The sequence below is a fragment of the Xenopus laevis genome, chromosome 8S (genome assembly GCF_017654675.1).
Source record: "Xenopus laevis strain J_2021 chromosome 8S, Xenopus_laevis_v10.1, whole genome shotgun sequence".
In the NCBI taxonomy this organism is placed as follows: domain Eukaryota; kingdom Metazoa; phylum Chordata; class Amphibia; order Anura; family Pipidae; genus Xenopus; species Xenopus laevis.
In genome coordinates, this window is record NC_054386.1 from 72695468 (window position 1) to 72716194 (window position 20727).

The window sequence follows — 20727 nt, forward strand, 5'->3', positions numbered from 1 at the left end:
CCACAGTACACTGTGAAGACCGTGATGTATTGTGGCACAAACATCATGATATGGGGATGTTTCTCATACTTTGGTGTTGGCCCAGTTTATCGCCTACAGGGGATCACGGATCAGTTTCAATACATCAAAATTCTTCAAGTGGTCATGTTGCTTTATGCGGAAGAGGAAATGCCCTTGAAATGCATGGTTCAACAAGACAGCAACCCAAACAGACCAGTAAGCGCGCAACATCTTGGTTCAAGACCCTTAAGATTAACGTTAGAGTGGCCAGGCCAATCCCCGGACCTTAATCCAATAGAAAACTTGTGGGGTGACATTGAAATTGCTGTTTCTGAGGAAAGAAATGTAGAAGGATTTTGGAATGTAGCAAGTGCCAGAAGTTGGTTGACTCCATGCAACACAGATGTGCAGCAGTTCTCAGAAAGTTGTTAAAGGGGATGTAAATGCAAAAACATAAAATCCCATTTTTACTTTCTTTAAAAGAAACCTATCTCCAATATACTTTAATTAAAAAAATGTGTACCATTTTTATTAGAAACCTGTATGCAGTGAAATTCGCCCTTCGTTTTACTTGCTCTGACAGCTGCAGTTAGGAAACTTCAGACGGTCCCTAACTGCTGTGCAGGGAAACAATCATACTTTCAAACGACTGGGGGGAGCCCCCCCCACCTTACTTGCCAGAACTCGAGCAGCTTTGTTTGTTTCCCTGTAACAACTGTGTAGATTTGTATCCACAGACCCAGTGCAGTCTGTATATTTTGATTATTAATCAGTCTTGCTGTATCGGCTTCTGCCAGAAATTATTTGACTTGTGCTGTTTTGATCATTTATGATGATCCCTAAGCTTAACATCCCAACTGAAGCCCAGACCACAATGAGCATGTGCGTAGTCTTGGTATTGCAAAGATTTTTAACAAAGTTACAAGATGACAGCCCCCTGTGCCAACTTTAAAAGCATAAATCATGTATTTAATTGGGCTTCTGGTGCAGTAAGTTCATGTTTCTATTTAGTATACAAAATACAGCATTTCTAACATTATTCTATTTTAGACTTTAGTTGCCCTTTAAACGTTTAAATATTAGTTTAGTGATTCAAAGGAAAGCAAAATCCGTTTATACAGTGAATGTTTGAGTTTGTAAAGAAGATTTTTTTATCAGCCTAATATTCTCTTTCCTTCACTTTCTGTAAAGAAATAACACAAATCTGATACATTTTTCTTCGTGTTTTGATTTGAAATTCTGCAGTGTTCCCAATGCATTTGTGTGTATGGAAATAAAAGCTATTATAAAGATTTTGAGCTTTATTCACTTTTCTAAACACACTGCTATTATTCTGAACACAACTGTACATATGGTAACTGCATTTACTTCAGTGGCATTTATTTAGAAAAATTAAAACATTTTGTTAAGAATTTTTCCCTATTTTCCCACATTTAACATAATTGGCAACAAGTTCAGCAACATGGGAATTTAGCCTATGACTAAGTGCGTCTAAGGCACTAAACGCATAAGGCTTTGTTGTGATGTTTTTTGCTACAATAAAACTTTTTTTACTACATCAATTTACGGAGTGTGGTCTGGTATGTGGCAGCCCTTTACGATTATCTATTTGCAAACAAATTGCTTGAACACCTGGACCCCCCTTTTTTCTGGGTAAGTTAACCACAACTGCACTCGACACTGAACACCCCTTTTTATAAGTTTAATGGGAATCACAGGGCAAAACAAAGAAACATAAATATATAATAATGTTTATTTTACTGTATGCTGTCTTTTTTTTTTCTTCCCTTGGTTTTCAGGTTCTAATGAGGCAAGGATATGATGCTGCATGTGATATCTGGAGCCTAGGTGTCCTGCTGTATACAATGTTAGCAGGGTGAGCAAATAAATCTAGCAATATGTATGCATGACTGTATTTATAAAGTTCTACTAGGATTCACAGCAGCAAGCCAGGTTTGGTGGAAAGACAATGACCTCTGTTTTAGCCAGGTTGAGTTTAAGGTAACTTTGGTTCATCTAGGAGGAGACAACTAGGAGGCAGGTAAAGATCTGGGTTTATTAGGATATCCTCTGCATGTAGGTGGTATTTAATGGGGTAATTCATTGTGAAATGATGCAGACCAGGAGTGCACATACTTCACAAATGTGAGGTCTACTTTTAGTGATGTTGTCCCATTATTGTTGGCATTATATCCTTATATTACTTAAATACTGATTAATGGGAAAACGTATATTGCTATATTTAACAAACAATTCTTTTTTTTATGTGACCTTAACATAATTATGTGAATGAAAAGCATGAAACAGGAGGGTGATTTAGACAATCTGTTTGTGGGCAGTTCTATCACCAGTTGGTAGATCTACCTTTTGGGCACCCCTGATGTAGACAGTGGTATTCTGAGACAGTTTGCATTTGGTCTTCTTTTTTTTCCCTCTTATTGTTTTGCGGCTCGATTTTACTTAGCTGCTTTCAATTTTGGAATTTCAGCAGATGGTTGCTGGAGAAAACCTCAAAGGCACTGGTTTGAATGAGACACTGGAATATTAATAGAAAAAGTCTTTAATAGATAAGCAAGGGCAGTTAACAGTAACAAAAAAAGTGGAGCATCACCGAGATGGTAGATGGGATCAATGACCCCCATTTCAAAGGCTGAAAGAGGCAGAAAAGGATTGCAAATAACTGAAAACTTTAAGAAATAAATAATGAAGACCAGTTAACTTTAGTATGATATGGACAGTATAAGTCTGAGACAGTTTGCATTTGGTCTTTTTTTTTCTTTCTTTCTTTCAGTTCAGTTTTGCTTAGCTGCTTGCAATTCTGGTATTTCAGCAGCTGGTTGCTATGGTCTTTTTTCCCATAGCAGCCAGGCAATGGTTTCAATGAGAGACTGGAATATTAGTAGGAGATGACTTGAATAGATTAGCAGGATCAGTTATCGGTAAACATAAAAATGGAGCATCTCCGAGCAATATTTTTTTGTTAGCTTGGGTCAATGTTAGGCAGAAAGAGTCAGAAGAGGATAGCAAATACCTGAAAACTTTAAGAAATACAGAATGAAGACCAAATGCAAAGTTTCTAGGAATTGAACATTATATAACATACTAAACGATACCTTAAAGGTCATCTACCACAAATGAAGACATAATGTCTCCTAAAGAGAGAGTGTACAAAGAGAATAGGGTATAACAGAGTCCTTGGGCATTCCTACTCTAAGCTGAACCGGGAAAGAGGAGCAGTTGCAAAGCTAGGAAGAGAACCAGGATGCAAATTGATTACAGAGAATATAGTAGTGTCCTTTAGATGTGGCAGTCTGGTGATCATTTGCAACTTTACATAAGGTGGGTCGAATATCAGATTGTATAGGTGCCCAGCAGATTATGGGTGCCCAGAAAGTCAGTAATACCAGAAAAGACCAGGCATTCCATTAATTTAGAGAGGTAGAGAGGATGGTCCAGTGTAGCCTTTTTAAGAATGAACTTGACGCATGTCTCTTTAGTTTGTGGTAGTTCCCCTGCTTTATTCAAAAAGAGAGAAATTCAAAAAATATGTAAGCTGAAGTAAGGGCAGATGTTCAGTGTTTTAGTAATGGTGAGGGCAAAGCATAATGTGAGCAATTTGTAAGTGGAGAGGACAAAAGAACTATATATATGTGTTTATATGTTTATTTATAAGTCTGAAAATATAGATAAACCACAATGTTGTTAATGTCATATTCTGTCCCATTAAGACAAAATTTGCACAATTTTGTTTTCTTTTGTGCTGCATGGTTTCGTTTGACATTGGCAACATTTCAGATATTGCACACAATAATTCTAATTGTAAAAGTTACTTTAATGTCACAAGCTGTCCAGAAATACTACTTTCTGTTGACCCTGCATGTCAAGGTAGACAGAAGAACAGCGTTACATTTTCAGTAATTTTGTTTTTGTTTTATCCATGTGTTTTTTAGAGGTGATGATTTATACAGAATATGCACTTGTGGTTCTTCACAATGTTTTAATATTTTTTTGTCAAAGTAAAACTTGAATTATCAATTCACGCATAAAGTGAGTACTTTTTTTAAAGGGAATTCTGTCATGATTATTATGCTGTATTTTTTATTTCTAAATTACACTGTTTACACTGCAAATAACTCTACAATAAAAAATGTCATTCCTGTACCAGCAAGTGTATTTTTTTTAGTTGTAATATCGGTGTGTAGGCAGCCATCTCAGGTCATTTTGCCTGGTCATATGTTTTCAGAAAGAGCCAGCACTTTAGGATGGAACCGCATTCTGGCAGGCTGTTGCTTCTCTTACTCAGTGTAACTGAATGTGTTTCAGTGAGACCTGGATTTTACTAATGAGTGCTGTTCTTAGATCTATCAGGCAGCTGTTATCTTGTGTTAGGGAGCTGTTATCTGGTTACCTTCCCATTGTTCTTTTGTTAGGCTACTGGGGAGGGAGGGGGTGCTATCATCCCAATTTGCAGTAAAGACAAGTCACATGACTTTGAGCAGCTGGGAAACTGACACTATATCTAGCCCCATGTCAGATTTCAAAATAAAATGTAAAAAATAAATCTTTTTGCTCTTTTGAGAAATGGATTGCCATGCCAAATTCTGCTGGAAAACTGATGTGTTTTGAAAAAAAAATAATTTCCCATGACAGTATCCCTTTAACATTCAGTTACCCTGTCTTTTTCAGCTATACTCCTTTTGCCAACGGACCCAATGATACCCCTGAGGAAATCTTATTGCGGATAGGCAGCGGAAACTTCTCACTTAGTGGAGGGAACTGGGACACTGTTTCAGAGCCTGCAAAGGTATCATATTAAAGTACCTGTGTGTTAAGAATCCTAGTATTTAATATTGTTAGATAAAAGGGGTTTCACATAAGCGTCATATAGCACCCCACAAATAATTGTTGCCCCAGTACAATTTCCCTATTTGGGCTGTCATAGATGCAGTCCTAGTTTGCAGACACACCCTTTGTGGAAGGATATTCTCCGTTATTACATGTATCCACTGTTCTCTGTGGAGTTTAAATGAAATTGTTAGGTTGAATGTTTTCTCTTTCCTTGCTTAATTGATATTACAAAATTATACTCAAGGCCTGGGTTTTCTTGTTGCTTGTTTACACAGTACTTGTTAGCTGAGAAGATATCTGCTACTACACAAGTAGAGTGTTGAACCGTGTTAGCCATAAATCAAAACAAGAAAATATAGAGTAAGTAATAAGCTTTGTGTCAAGCTTTACTGCTTGTCCACACAGTTTTTGAGGGAATTCGATATCATGGGTAGGTTAGTGTAGTATCAGGAGCATAAAAACAGGGACACCACGTCTTCAGGCAGAACACTGATTTATTTCGGATAAACTCTTCCCAACATAAATGGTATAGGAACTCCTTTCTACAGTGTTTCAAACAGTACACATTCCAGACTTTTCCCCCACTCTGGGGTTCTCATCATACAGTATGGCTTCTATGTTCTGGAATATTCTGGGCTTCTCGCTAAGCCCTGTTGAGCCTCCTCTCCAGTGATACCAGCTCACCAGCTTCTGGCCAGGTTCACCTTCTGGCAGCAATATAATCACAAATTAGAAAACTCAGAAACACTGAGGTATAATACCACAGTTTTTTTTTTTGCTGCTCAACTGCAGCCTAATCAAGCAGCTACCTACAGCTGGGCAACTGCAAACACCCTGCTCTCCTCCATTCACTCCAGGGACCCATTTATCTGGTTTCCTTAAGCAAGGAAATTAAAGGAAAACTATACCCCGCAAACAATGTAGGTCTCTCTAAAAAGATATTGCATAAAACAGCTCATATGTAAAACCCTGCTTCATGTAAATAAACCATTTTCATAATAATACTCTTTTCTAGTAGTATGTGCCATTGGGTAATCATAAATATAAAATTGCCATTTTAAAAAATAAGGGCCGCCCCCTGGGATCGTAGGATTAACTGTACTCACAAACAAACCATACATGTTAGGTCACATGAGCCAATTAACAGACAGTTGTGTCTTTTGCTTCCACACTTCTTCCTGTTACAGTTAGAGTTGTAGTATTTCTGGTCAGGTGATCTCTGAGGCAGCACACAGACCATCACAAAATGGTGGTTCAAGGGAAAAGTTGTAAAAGGGCAATATTTACTTAAATAAATATTCCAGTTTGGTGAGATTCTTTAATATACCACTTAATATGATATGAACTATCTGTTGCTTAAGTGTTCATTTTGGGGGTATAGTTTTCCTTTAACACAGCTTACTTGCTGCAACAACAGACATTCTCCCTGAAGTTAACCTTTTACCAGGTTAGTTTTGGCAAAAATATACGTTATTTTGTGCAGCGCATCTCTTTTTACACACCTTTTATTGGCTAATACATTAGATAATAAAATGTGAGGTTTTCACTCTGTTTTGTAGCATATCATCAACATTGTCTATTTAAAGGAACCTTAACACCAAATTAATGAAAGTGTTTTAAATGAATGGCCATATAATGTGCTGTTGCCCTGCTCTGGTAAAACTGATATGCTTGCTTTAGAAACACAACTATAGTTTATATAATCAAGTTGTTGTGTAGCCATGGGGGCAGCCATTCACACACAGGAGACACGGCAGATAACAAATAAGTTGTGAAGAATCTACTACAGAGCTTATCTGTTATCTGCTGAGTATCCTGTGCCTTTTTTACTTTGTATGGCTGCCCCCATGGTTACACAGCAGCTTGTTTATATAAACTACAATAGTCTTTCTGAAGCAAAAACACCAGTTTTACCAGCAAAGCACAACACTACATTACATTTTAATTTTACTTTATCTTTCATAAGTAACCCAGTTAGTGACAAAATGTGAGAGATAAACTGAAGGTTAAAGCAGGTGGTCCTCCAGGATCTTAGCAGCGTTTAGAAAAAAATTAAAATACTAGCAAGTTTTATCTCAATTTTTTGTTTACCTTATAGTTTTGCAATTTCAGCCTCCTGTGTGATACATGGCTGTTACTGCCACAATTTACTACCACAAATAAATTCATAAGCACTATCTTTTTAACATGGGAAACCACCCTCTGTTATAAAGCAAACTATTTACCTCTTCAATGTTATCATTTGCAGGACTTATTATCCCATATGCTTCATGTCGATCCTCATCAGCGATATACAGCTAAGAAAGTTTTAAAACATTCCTGGATTGCATGTAGAGATCAGCTTCCACATTACCAACTTAACAGACACGATGCACCTCATCTTGTAAAGGTAAAGCCTCCAGCCTGAGAATCGTAAAGCATGTTTTCTTTAAGATCTAATTTCATCAGGACAAAATCGCAGTATTATTTGTATGTTAATTTTATGCATATAAAAAAGTTTGTTCTCCTGTCTGGTTCTAGATATTTGTTTCCATTTAGGGACCCACACTTATTATTAATAGGGGGATGGGAACAGGGGGTCATGTGTTCTTGGAGAATATATAATAGGCAAAAGCACACCCCTATTTCAAATACTGTATATACAGAGTTTAAACAGGAAACCTTGTGACTGCATGTCTATGACTTTTCTACCCTACTTCCCTTAAGGGTTTAAATGTCGGGGGATTTCCTACCACTCCGATGAACTGAAGAAGTCACTCTGATAATTGCTAAAGTGTTTTCAAGAAAATGCAGAATGTCTGGTTGCTGTAGACTTAAAGGAGAACTAACCCCTGCAAAAGAATATACAGTGGTGTGAAAAACTATTTGCCCCCTTCCTGATTTCTTATTCTTTTGCATGTTTGTCACACTTAAATGTTTCTGCTCATCAAAAACCGTTAACTATTAGTCAAAGATAACATAATTGAACACAAAATGCAGTTTTTAAATGAAGGTTTACGTTATTAAGGGAGAAAAAAAACTCCAAATCTACATGGGCCTGTGTGAAAAAGTGATTGCCCTCCTTGTTAAAAAATAACTTAACTGTGGTTTATCACACCTAAGTTCAATTTCAAAGGTTATAAAGCCATTTCTAAAGCTTTGGGACTCCAGTGAACCACAGTGAGAGCCATTATCCACAAATGGCAAAAACATGGAACAGTGGTGAACCTTCCCAGGAGTGGCCGGCGACCAAAATTACCCCAAGAGCGCAGAGAAAACTCATCTGAGAGGCCACAAAAGACCCCAGGACAACATCTAAAGAACTGCAGGCCTCACTTGCCTCAATTAAGGTCAGTGTTCACGACTCCACCATAAGAAAGAGACTGGGCAAAAACGGCCTGCATGGCAGATTTCCAAGGCGCAAACCACTTTTAAGCAAAAAGAACATTAAGGCTCGTCTCAATTTTGCTAAAAAACATCTCAATGATTGCCAAGACTTTTGGGAAAATACCTTGTGGACCGACGAGACAAAAGTTGAACTTTTTGGAAGGTGCGCGTCCCGTTACATCTGGCGTAAAAGTAACACAGCATTTCAGAAAAAGAACATCATACCAACAGTAAAATATGGTGGTGGTAGTGTGATGGTCTGGGTTGTTTTGCTGCTTCAGGACCTGGAAGACTTGCTGTGATAGATGGAACCATGAATTCTACTGTCTACCAAAAAATCCTGAAGGAGAATGTCCGGCCATCTGTTCGTCAACTCAAGCTGAAGCAATCTTGGGTGCTGCAGCAGGACAATGACCCAAAACAGACCAGCAAATCCACCTCTGAATGGCTGAAGAAAAACAAAATGAAGACTTTGGAGTGGCCTAGTCAAAGTCCTGACCTGAATCCTATTGAGATGTTGTGGCATGACCTTAAAAAGGTGGTTCATGCTAGAAAACCCTCAAATAAAGCTGAATTACAACAATTCTGCAAAGATGAGTGGGCCAAAATTCCTCCAGAGCGCTGTAAAAGACTCGTTGCAAGTTATCTCAAACGCTTGATTGCAGTTATTGCTGCTAAGGGTGGCCCAACCAGTTATTAGGTTCAGGGGCAATTACTTTTTCACACAGGTTTGGATTTCTTTTCTCCCTAAATAATAAAAACTGCATTTTGTGTTTACTTGTGTTATCTTTGATTAATAGTTAAATGTGTTTGATGATCAGAAACATTTTGTGTGACAAACATGCAAAAAGAATAAGAAATCAGGAAGGGGGCAAATAGTTTTTCACACCACTGTAGCTAGAAATACTATACTGTGACTGAATTTATTGACCAAGCCTAAAGGTACAACATCTCTATAGTAGTAATGATCCAGGGCTTCAAAGTTGTCACAGGAGTTTTTCATATTGAATTCTGCTAGCATTGTCTGCACATGCTCAGTGTTGAGAAGCTAAGCTTAGAGGTTGTCGCAATTCATCAAGCAGAAAATGTTTGCCTGTCTTTATAAGCTTATCCTACAGAGCTGATTATTAAATTCTGATGCAAATTGTGCTGGTTTCTGAGCTGGCATCTACTAATAATCTATTATTTACGATTCCAACTTAAATTGTGACATTTATGTTATATATATTTGTATATTGTACGTTGACCCTAAACTCAGTAACTGATGGCACAAAGCATGTGCAGTGAATCAGAGGAAAATAAGATGGGGAGCTACTGGAGCATCTTTAGAGGCACAGATCGTCACTTCTAAAGGGCTGTGGTTGTCTTGGGCTGGTACAGAATTGCTTAAATTATGTGCAGCATTTCTAGCCTACTTCTTTTGGTAAGCTATAGTTCTCCTTTAACTCTACTATTTACTGTATATCATGACCTGGATGAATTAAAATCTTCACATACATATCTTTAAAGGAATTGCAAAAATAAAAATTGGGTAAATAGCCTGTGCAAAATAGAAAATGTTTCTAATTTAGTTAGTTAGTTAAAAATGTAATGTATAAAGGCTGGAGTGACTGGATGTCTAACAGAACAGAACACTACTTCCTGCTTTTCAGCTCTCTTGGTTTCTACTGGTTTCAGTGACTTGAGAGGGCGGTCATATGGGTCATAACTGTTGCTTTTGAATATGAGCTGAATGCTGAGGATCAATTACAAATTCACAGTTATGTCCCATGTGACCCCCCTTCAAGTGACTGACTGACTCAGAGTTAGAGAACTGAAAAGCAGGAAATTGGATTCTGGCTATTATGTTACACATCCAGTCACTCCAGCCTTTATAGATTACATTTTTGGCTAACTAGCTATATCGGATAATTTTTTTTTATTTTGCACAGTCTATTTATCCAGTTTTTATTTTTACACTAAACTGTTTCTTTAAAATGCTTAGAGAAATAATGCAGGAGTGTTCTTGGTCAAAAGAGTGCACAAATCAACTATCATAGGAGGGAACCACGTAGATCCTATAGCAATGGCAAACTTTACTAAAGTTGCAATTGTTTAATCACTTCTACTTGTGGAACCTTAAAATAAAATTACAATTTCATCTTTTAATACCACAACTGACGTACACGGCAGTAACCCATGGCAACAAATCAGATTGCTGAATTCATTGTTCTACTTGCAGCTGGCTTTTAAAAGCTAATCACTGATTGGTTGCTATAGGTAACTGCCCATGGGCAAATTTTCCCAGTGTTGATAAATGAGCCCCACTATATTTTGTGAAGTAATTTATTTTACCTTTTCTTCAGGGAGCAATGGCTGCAACATATTCTGCTCTGAATCAAAAGACGTTTCAACCCATTCTTGAACCTGTTGCAGCCTCCAACTTAGCACAGCGTCGCAGTATGAAAAAGAGAACTTCAACAGACTTGTAGCTCATTTTCAAGCTTCGTTGCCAAATTGAAGCTTGGGAGATGTATTCCCAGCCTGTGGTTGAAAGGCAGTTAAAATCTGTATTACTTGAATATTATGTATATGTCTCTTATGGAAGACACATTTTTGTTTTGATTCATTCTGTGCTTTTTGTAAAGCTAGTGATTTTTATTTAAATATATCAGGGTACATACGGCAGAACGGCAACATTTTTCTGAACCCAATTAAACTAGAGAGAGATGTTGCTTTTCTGACTTTTTTTTGACAGAGGTTAAACAAGAAGCTGGTTTTAATTCTTCCTTCTCTGCACAAATACCTGGTCTCATACCGTTAAAAATGTGATTGGTGGAGCAGATCTGTGCCCTAATTTGTACATCTAATGGATACTGGGGGCTTAATCCCACATATTGATTTTTTCCTGAAATAGTGGGTGCTGTAAAAGCCTGGTTATTATATCTCTGCTTTATGGAAACCTTTGCTTCTTAGCAGGCTGCCATACGTGAAATCTGCTACCTAGCGCTTGCTCCTTTCCCCTAAGATTCAAAGAGTTTTTCTGCACAAGACTTTGCTGTGGAGTTGCAGTAGTTTAAATTGTCCATGGGTTAAACTGTACATAAATATGTTGTATTATGTTTGTACCTGTTGTACTAATGGCTCAATATTTGTTTTTGTTATGTTGAAGGTACCATTCATTGCTTTTTTTTACCAAGTAGGTTAAATTATATTTTTGTAGAACTGAATATTATTAAAAACCAAAATAAAAATCAAGAACCTGGCTTGAAAATGTAAAATGTTAGCTAGTTATAGCTGTCTGTTACATAAAGAAAAAAGTCAGGATAGCGACGGGAGTTTTGAAACAATAAGGGTAGGAATACAGAGTTTTTTTCGGCGCGATCCAACGCGCTGCGACAAATCGCATGCGACTGAAATAAGGTAAGCGAATGCATTGTCCAATGAAGTTGCAGCGTTGATCCAACGCGACACGACTGTCAGATGAAGACTCTGCGTCCGACAGTCGTGTCTCGTCAGATCAACGCTACAACATCATTCAACATTTCTCTCTTGCCTTATTTCTGTCGCATGCGATTTGTCACATTGCGTCGGTTTGCACGGAAAACGTATGTGTAGTCCTACCCTTACACTGGACAGAGGCTGACCAAGTTATAACACAGACGCAGTCTCTCCCCACTAGTTAATGAACATTTGTGTGTGTGCATATATATATATATATATATATATATATATATATATATATATATATATATATATATATATATATATATATATATATATATAGTCATTCTGTCTCTGTAAGTAGCCGTGTTGGTCTATCATAATGGTGTTTTTGAGTTGTTTCAGAGGGTCACCTAGCATTGTCTTTTACATCAAAAGAGATGTCTCTGCTGCCTAAAACTTCAGGCTTTAACTCTTCTAGCTGATTATTTTCAACTGCATGTTTTTACTTTTGTGATGTGCCCCCATCTTAAAATATGTAAGTATTAACCTAAACACTTAAGTGATTAATACTTTCTGCATATCCCTGATTAACCTCAAAATATGTAAGGGAAGTCTATGCAAGGGCCTCTATAGCTAAACGGTTTCTCTGCTGGCGACTGCCTTCATGGGGTGGATGCACATTTTCCAGCAGAAATCCGTCCCATATGCACAGTGACAAGGGGATTGCATTCTTATTACTGGAGACATACAGGGTATAGTAGGTTCCCTGCAAAACCGCTGTGCAACATAAGCCTTAGAAATTTAGTTTGCAGAGAGCCACTCCTAATTCAGATGGTGTCCAGAGTTGTTTGGAAAAAAACATAAAGTTTTAAATTGTATAGAATGTATCTGTTTTCTGATGTTTTGCTTGAATGTTACTGCCTGCAAGAATACCATAATGCGTGTTGTACTCTATATATTGTTCCTCGTGCCATTTGTTTTGAATGTTTAGGGGCCAAATGTATGTTTTATGTGTTTGCGTTATTTAAAATACTTGAAAGATATCAAGGGCTTTTATTGTTTGGAAATGCAAGATCTGATCTGTGCACCTTTGAAAACTGTGAGAAAGTGTTTTATTGATTACGTCTGTATTGATCTGTCTGTAGAGCAAGACCCCACAAGTCATCTTTAAAATGATGTATACCTGAATACTGTGTTTTTGGTTATATTTTAATGACCAGTTATATTGGAGATTTCAGAGAAGTAGAATTGTTCATCAGGTTACAAATGCTTTAGACACCTTCCCCTTATTAAATCTGCTTGCTGAAACTAGTGTTTATTTTTAAACAAAAAAAAGAGGCAAATCATTGCTCAAATACACCGGGATCGGATATTCACTTGGTGGTGCCTTACAAGGCACTGGGACACTGAACGAATCCTTGTAAGGGGCATTGTCCAGAACTCTGTTTTTAATCAATGTATAAATGATCTGCTTCATTACCCAGATATCGGCTGTTTTTACTCAGACCTGCCAAGACAGATGGGCTAAAGAATGTTTACAGGAAAGTGAACTAGTTGACTTGCTTTGGTTATGCCTTTAAATTCTAGCTGTTATCTTCAGAACCTGCTAGAAATGAAATGGCTAACTAATGGTGTTCTATTCAAACCTAAAACCCAACCCAATGGCTTATTTTCAGCGTTTATTTTTAATATAGTTGTTAGCGTGTTGGTTTGGGTCTCTGAGACCCTTAAATGATATAATGAATGCACTGAAGATAAGATGTTAGGTGTGGTCTCTGTTTATATATAATGTACACATATATGGAAGAGCAGCACTGAAAGGAGCTAATGTAGTAAGTGTCCTTACATTGACTGTCTACTAAAGAAATTATCAATAGGCGGACTTTTTATAGTGAGGGAAGGTAGAAAATATAAATTAAGCGGCCAATCTCCAATACTAATTTTTCTAACCAAGTGTTGACAATGGTAGCCAATGAATAAAAAAAACTATCAAGCATTTCATATTTAACAATTTGGAAACATTGGTTAAAAAAGTCCCTCTTGCAATGAACAGCATGGATTGATATACAAAGTGGCACTAGAGTTCAGTTTGATATAGCTCGCTAGTTTTAAACCCTTAGATTCTGACTTATTAGAGCTCACCTAATTACCAAGGTAAGTAGAGCGAGCTTTGGACTTAGTCAGTGCTATCCAATATTTTACTCATGATAGGCAAATATTTATGGGGTGAATTCTATGAAAATGATCTTCTACAAAGAAGTCAATTGAGCCGTGGGCACATCTGACCCATTAGCTTCCAGCTGCATGGAACTATGCTAAATGCTGAAATCTCTGTTAGTTTAACTGTTGCCATCGTGCTTTATTTTGTCCTTGCTTAACAGCAAGTCATGCTTGGTGCCTTTTAACCTTTCCTCGATGGGACAGATTTTACCGTTGGGATCAGTAATCCAGAACCGATCAGAACCAGAGTTGTTTTTGTTTACAACCGGTAAGAGAAACCTTTTAACTGGATTTGAAAGAGGACCACAAAGTCTGTGCAAGGGCCCCTGCAATCGAAAACACTTGATCATTTTTAATCACAATTCTTGCCTTCATTCTGACTTTCTGAACTGTGAAGCAGTTTCATCCTGTAACCCTTTTATGCAGCTGAGACATTTATGTAGGCTGAACAAAGGCCTAGATTTTAATCAATAGCCGTTTTACTAATTACTAATGTAAATGATAAAATAACAGAATTGTAACTCTATGCAGAGATCATAATGTATTGTATTCACCTTCTAAATTCCTAGTTCTTTTATGCCTTTTAGATGAAGCAGCCTATGAATTTCTTTACTTGATCAACCTCGTTTTCCCCACCACAAGACATAAAATGATGGATATTCATTTTTTTTAACATTCATTTGGAGTATTTGTTTTTGGGGCTGAGCTTTTCTGGTTTAGTAATGTGATCATGAATATGTCTCTATTACCTGTGATGAACCCCACAACTTAGCTTTATTAAAATGTGTCTCCTTTCTCCACCAAATAATTATATATTGTATGTATAATTGTGTGTAGGGTGTGTGTAACTGTGCGTGTGAGCTCTAGGTTACTTTTCTTCTTTTTACGGATAATTAGGCTTATTTGAACCCAGTCCGACTAAGCAATATATATGAATAGCTTTAGCATTATAATGTGGTTCATTCAATTTTGGGGTTTGCACAGTCTGAGATGTTGGCTGAATTGCTCTTGTAGTGTTTAAAGCAAATCTGACTTTATTATGAAAGTTACCTTGAAGTGAGACTACCATGTTCAACTCTCGTAGCCCAAAGGTTTCTCAGAGCCAGTCTCAGTGTAATCTTGTAAATTAGCCACTCTAAATTGTCATGCCTGAATTGAAGCTTTGGTTCTGCATGGTGACATTCAATGGCATAACTGTTTGGCAACTCCTCTTTTTAAGCAATTGCATTTGGTTTGCATATGAATGTACCCATCTGCTTTTATTTTTAAATCCAATTTATACTTCTACTGCATGCTCGTTTGCATGCTATGTATATGCATAGTGTTCCCCTATTTTAACTCCGTAAGCGGCATATTGATTAACCTGTGAAAATCAGTTCTTCACAAAATTCTCCCAAACTCAGATTACAGACGTGGTCGTTTTTGTAGAGAATTTTGTTTCCCCTCACTTTGATTTAGTAAAGGGGCTGATTTATCAAAGGTCGAATGTTAGGTTTTTTTTTACCTCGAATGACTTCGATATTCGAATAGAATCTAGTTTTTCTCTGAAAAAAAATTTGAATATCAGGAAGGTTATTAACATCTTCAAATGGGTCACTGGAGCTCTTTTCAGCAGGTTTTAAGTGGCAAATCATCAAATTTCGATTTGTTTCCAGGGTCCAGGTATGATAAATCTCAAATTCAGGTTTGGATTATTCCCAACTCAAATTTGTGCGTTTTGACCAAAAATCCAACTTGAAAATTAAAATTAGAATTTACAATTTGAACCTTGATAAATCTGCCCCTTAGTGTTAAAATAGGGTTCAGGGCTGCTTCAAACCAATATAAAGAGCAGTCTGGTTAACTGTATGTAATAGCAAAGGACATTCAAGCATCATTCAGCTTGGCACTGCAATATGTTGGTTATGGAATTCATAGAGTAGATCATCTCAAAACGAATTTCATGTTGGTCACATTGAAACCACTCTACCACTGTAACGTAATTTTGAAGACATGTACAAATTCGAAACCTGTTCTGTATTGTCTGTTTAGATAAAGATATGATGGACACTCCTGACTTCTGACTGAGATGTTTTAGTCTGTTTGCACTTTTACATTCTTGCACTGATGTATGGATTGTGGTTTTAGCATGGTGCTGGCCATCAAGCCATGAAAGGGCATTATGTAAAGATAAAGTGCAAAGCAGTTACGTGTTGTCTTGGGTACTTCAACTGATGTTCTGTAATTATCACCGGCTCCTTCTATAAGCATATTGTGAATTTGTATCATAATGTATTTATTCTGTTTTTTTGTTTATTTTTTAGAATGTTTAAGATGTTTTTTCTTTTAGCTATGTATATATTGCCATAAAATTTCACATTATACTACATATTTTGCTGGTTACGTTTTCTTCTGACTTACTGTTGTCACTTTTTGTCTTAAGATTGTCGCATGAAAATCAGTTCTTTTATTCTTTCTAACCAACTCTCATGCAACAACACACAGTTTTGGGCAGTCCATGTTCAACACTATTGGAATTGCTGCTCAAGGGCAAAAGTCAACCACCCTTTTTTAATTTCATGTGCTGATCTTCTATCAAACCGCAAGGTGGTTAATCAGTTGGATCATACAACAAAGTCTACGGAGCCAGCTTGACTTATCTTAAAAAATATATACTTAAATCCTAAAAGAAAGCGCAAAATGGAAATATTTGTTTGCTCAAGATGTTGTCATAAACAATCCTCCAGTTAAAAACCTTGTATCGCACTTGCATGGACACTTGTTAAAAAAGTGATGACCAAAAGTTCACCTAATGGCTTATTTAACATTTTAACTACCAATAAAGTAGTAGATGAAGATAGATATGCATGCGAATCAGCAGTGTAGCCATCCAGGGAAATTGTGATTATTTCTGCTTTGTCCTGGGGCGCGCAAACTGTGATATGAGGAGTACATTTGCAATATCTGCCAGAAAGCAAGACTGGGTTTCTGTTATTTCCTTGATTGTTAATGAAAGTAGTGAAATGAATACCTGAAAATGGAGTCCATGACACTGTCAGTGACAGATAAATGCAACAAAATTTATATTGAGAGATGGAGCAATCCTGACCACTGCATTCCCATTAGTCTATAGCCATTGTTTTTGCTAATAACGGGGAATTCACTTGGAATCCCCGAAAGTTTTATTTTAATGTCACCTTTTCTTTTGCTAATGTCTAAAACAAGGAAATGTGGGCAATAAGAAGCAAATGATTTGGTGAACTTTACAGACCACCCCCTGAAAAAGAGTAAATTATGCCTGTTATTCACAATACCTCATTACTCAATTTACATTGAACAGTTACCCTTCATTCAATAGGCATGTATAACAATACTAGACAAAAACCACATCTGAAAAGGTCAATATACAACTGTGTTTAGCATGGGTTCAATTAATAGGGCATGTATGTGTTGGTCTTTTTATTTTTAACATTTTTTTCTTCTACTGAACAATTGAATCTTTTCTAGTTTACCACCTTCCATGGTTCTTCAATTTTGGAATAAATAATATATGAATGATATAATTTTTTTTTGTGTTGTTACCAAACCCTGCAGTGGTTGACCATCAAAGAGAACCCCAATTGCAAGGTGGTTAAGAGAGGTTACAAAGGAACCCAGGGTAATTCTAAGCAACCGAAGGCCTGTCTTACATTGGCAAATGTTGACATTCATGAGTCCACCATCTGGAGAACAGTTAAATAGCAATGGCGTTTATGGCAGGGTAGCAAGGAGAAAGCCACTGCTCACTCCCAAAAATATTGCTGACAGTGTACAGTTTGCTAGGATCATGTGGACAAACCAGAAAGATACTGAAAGAATGTTTTGTGCACCGATTAAGCCAAAATAGAACTTTTTGGCTTAAATGAGCTATACAATTGGAGAAAAAAACACTGCATTCCAGTATAAGAACCTTATCCCATTTGTGAAACATAGTGGTGACAGCCTTGATGGCTTGCCCTTATAGATGGAACAATGAGTTCTATACCAGAGAATTCTAAAGGAAAATGTTTGTGAACTGAATCTCAAGAGACAGTGGGTCATGCAGCAAGACAAAGGTCCTAAACACACACCAAAGAATGGTTAAAGAAGAATAAAGTGCATGTTCTAGAATGATCAAAGTCCTGACCTTAATCCAATTGAAATGTTGTGGACTTAAAGCGAGCGGTTTATGTGAGGAAACCCTCCAATATCAAAGAGCTGAAACTGTTCTGTATGGGGGAATGGGGTAAAATTCATGAGAGTCAATGTGCAAGACTTATCACAGTTGATGAAAATGTTTAGTTGCAGTTATTTTTGCACAAGGGGTCGCACCAAACTGAAAGCACGATTCCCTTACTTTTGCCACACACAGACACAGTTGTGTTCAGAATAATAGCAGTCCGACATCACTAACCAGATCAATCACTGTTTTGGGTAGAATTTATATTTCTATATGCCAAATAATTTACTAGTAGTTGTAGTAGAGTAATAAAAAACCAACAGTCATGATATGCATGCTGCTGATTCTGTCTAATTGAATCATTAATTGAGGCTTGTTCCAAATAATAGTTTGGTGTTCAGTTAGTGAGGTCATTAATTCGGTGACTAAACAGGTGTCAATTACGTCCCTTATTTAAGGAAGGAAGGAAGGCAGCAAATGTTGTGCATGCTGGTTATAGTGCATTTCTCTGAATATCTTGAGTAAAATGGGTCATTCCGGGCATTGTTCAGAACAGCATACTTTGGTTGGAAAGCGGCAAACCTATAAAGAAGTGCAGAAAATTATAGGCTGATCAGCTAAAATTACCTCAAATGCTTTAAAATGGCAACCAAAACCTGAAAGGTGGAGGAAAACCGAAAACTGCCATTCAAATTGATAGAAAAATAGCCAAAAAAGTCTCAGCAGCCAATAATCAGCTCCAGGAAGATCAAAGAAAGTGTAACGTTACATGTGAGTACTGTTACAATTAGAAAACCTCTATGTGAAGCAAAGCTATCTGCAAGAAGCCCCTGAAAACTCCCATTGAAAAAAATACGTGTGTTGAATATGTTCCAGTTTGCCAAAGAACACATTGGGGCAAATTCACTAACCTGCAGAGTTGCGCTAGCGCAGGCTTCGCCGCACTTAGCCAGGCGAAATTTCGTCAGGGCGCCGCTAATTCACTAAAATCTGAAGTTGCGCTCAGGGAGGCGAACGGTAGCGAAGTTGCGCTAGTGTTAATTCATCAAGGAAAGCGAAGTTACGCTAGCGATGCCTGATTTGCATATGGCGCCAAGTTAATGTACATTGGACGTATGTGTAGAACCCAATACATTACACTACACAAGCCTGGGAAAGCTTCATAAAATTAAGAGTTGTTATTTTGCCCTATACATGTGCCCACTATATAGTTTAGGTGCCATATGTTAGGAAATGTAGGGGGGGAAGGAGGGTACCCCCAAAAAAATGCCTATTACCCTTAAAAAAGGAAAAGACGCCAGCATTATTTGGGACTTACAAAAAATGTTAACTTTATTTGAAGCAAGCCCTATCTACTCTATTGCACTTCGCCTGGTCTCAGTTGGCGAAGGCAAGTCTAGCGCAAGAGTTAACGTTCATGAAAATCCGCAAGTTAGTGAATTAGCGTAGTTACGTCCCTTCGCCATAGCGCAACTTCGCCTACGCCAGCGCCCGTTAGTAAATCGGCGAAGTAACAAAATGACGTCATGCTGGCAAATTTGCGCTAGCGTTAGCCACTTCGCGCTTTAGTGAATTTGCCCCATTGACGGGCCTAAAGAGAAATGGCAAACATTTTGTGGACTGATGAAAGCTAAATTGTTCATTTTGGGTCTAGGGGCTGCAGACAGTATGTCAGATGACCCCCAAACACTGAATTCAAGCCACAGAACACTGTGAAGACAATTATGCATAGTGGCACATGCATCATGATATGGAGATGTTTCTCATACTATGGTGTTGGGACCATTTATTGCATTCCATGGATCAGTTTCAATACATCATTGTTCTTCATCCTCAACTGACATTGGTCAAGTCAGAATCCTCTAGAAAAGAAATATTTAGAATGAATGATGGTGGCTTATAAAATTTAGAGAGGAAAATTTACAGAAAAAACATTAATTTAACCATTAATTCTTGTAATACTGACATCAGAAATTAAACTTGTTTTTGCATCTGTCATAGAATTATTTTTACCTGTGACCTATAGATGATTTTTAATGTACATTAATGTTTTGGCAAGTAGTGATGTTAATGTTAGTATAACTTTAAGGATCATCCTCCACGTTTCCAATTAATGGCATATCCTGCTAATCAAAAAACAAAACAAAAAACTAAAACAAAAAACTAAAACATACACTATTACAAATCCGGTAAAATGTAAATTTGCCCCCCCCCCTTTAAAGGCAAAACGGCATCCTTGCTAATCTATATGTGGTTTGAACTTATACTGTAAAGTGAGTTATATATTTTATTTAAAAAAATGACATACACTTTGTTCATTGTTGACCATGGGACTGGTCTGATTGGAGAAAAAGGGTATATTTATCAAAGAGTGAAGCTTGAGATCGCCACAGTTCACTAGAGTGAATTCCGACAATCTCCATTCATATGGCATTTTGAAAGGCATATTTATCAACGGGTGAATTTTCACTTTCACCAATTTATAAATACTCTTTTAAAAAATCCCGTATAAATGAATGGACAGTGGCAGAATCTCACTCTAGTGATCTCTAACGTTTTTGGCTTTTTCTAAAGGAAATATATATATTTATATATATATATATTTCCTCTGGATCAACAAGCTAGATAGGGTTGTCATAGCTAAAGGGTAGACATTGATAAACATCAGCAATTATGTTACTATGATATTC

General features: G+C 37.1%; 1 protein-coding gene across 2 annotated transcripts in view; it reads left to right on the top strand.

Moving 5' to 3' along the window:
• LOC108700150 (ribosomal protein S6 kinase alpha-6) overlaps positions 1 to 16228 on the top strand; it is a 50709-nt gene extending 34481 nt beyond the window's left edge. For both annotated transcript variants that reach the window (XM_018233062.2, XM_018233063.2), the window contains exons 19-22: positions 1800 to 1876; positions 4687 to 4804; positions 7097 to 7237; positions 10560 to 16228. In XM_018233062.2, coding sequence (XP_018088551.1) covers positions 1800 to 1876; positions 4687 to 4804; positions 7097 to 7237; positions 10560 to 10685 — 462 coding nt within the window. In that variant the 3' untranslated portion in view covers positions 10686 to 16228. The remainder of the gene's footprint in view (positions 1 to 1799; positions 1877 to 4686; positions 4805 to 7096; positions 7238 to 10559) is intronic.
• Positions 16229 to 20727: the final 4499 nt, after the last annotated feature.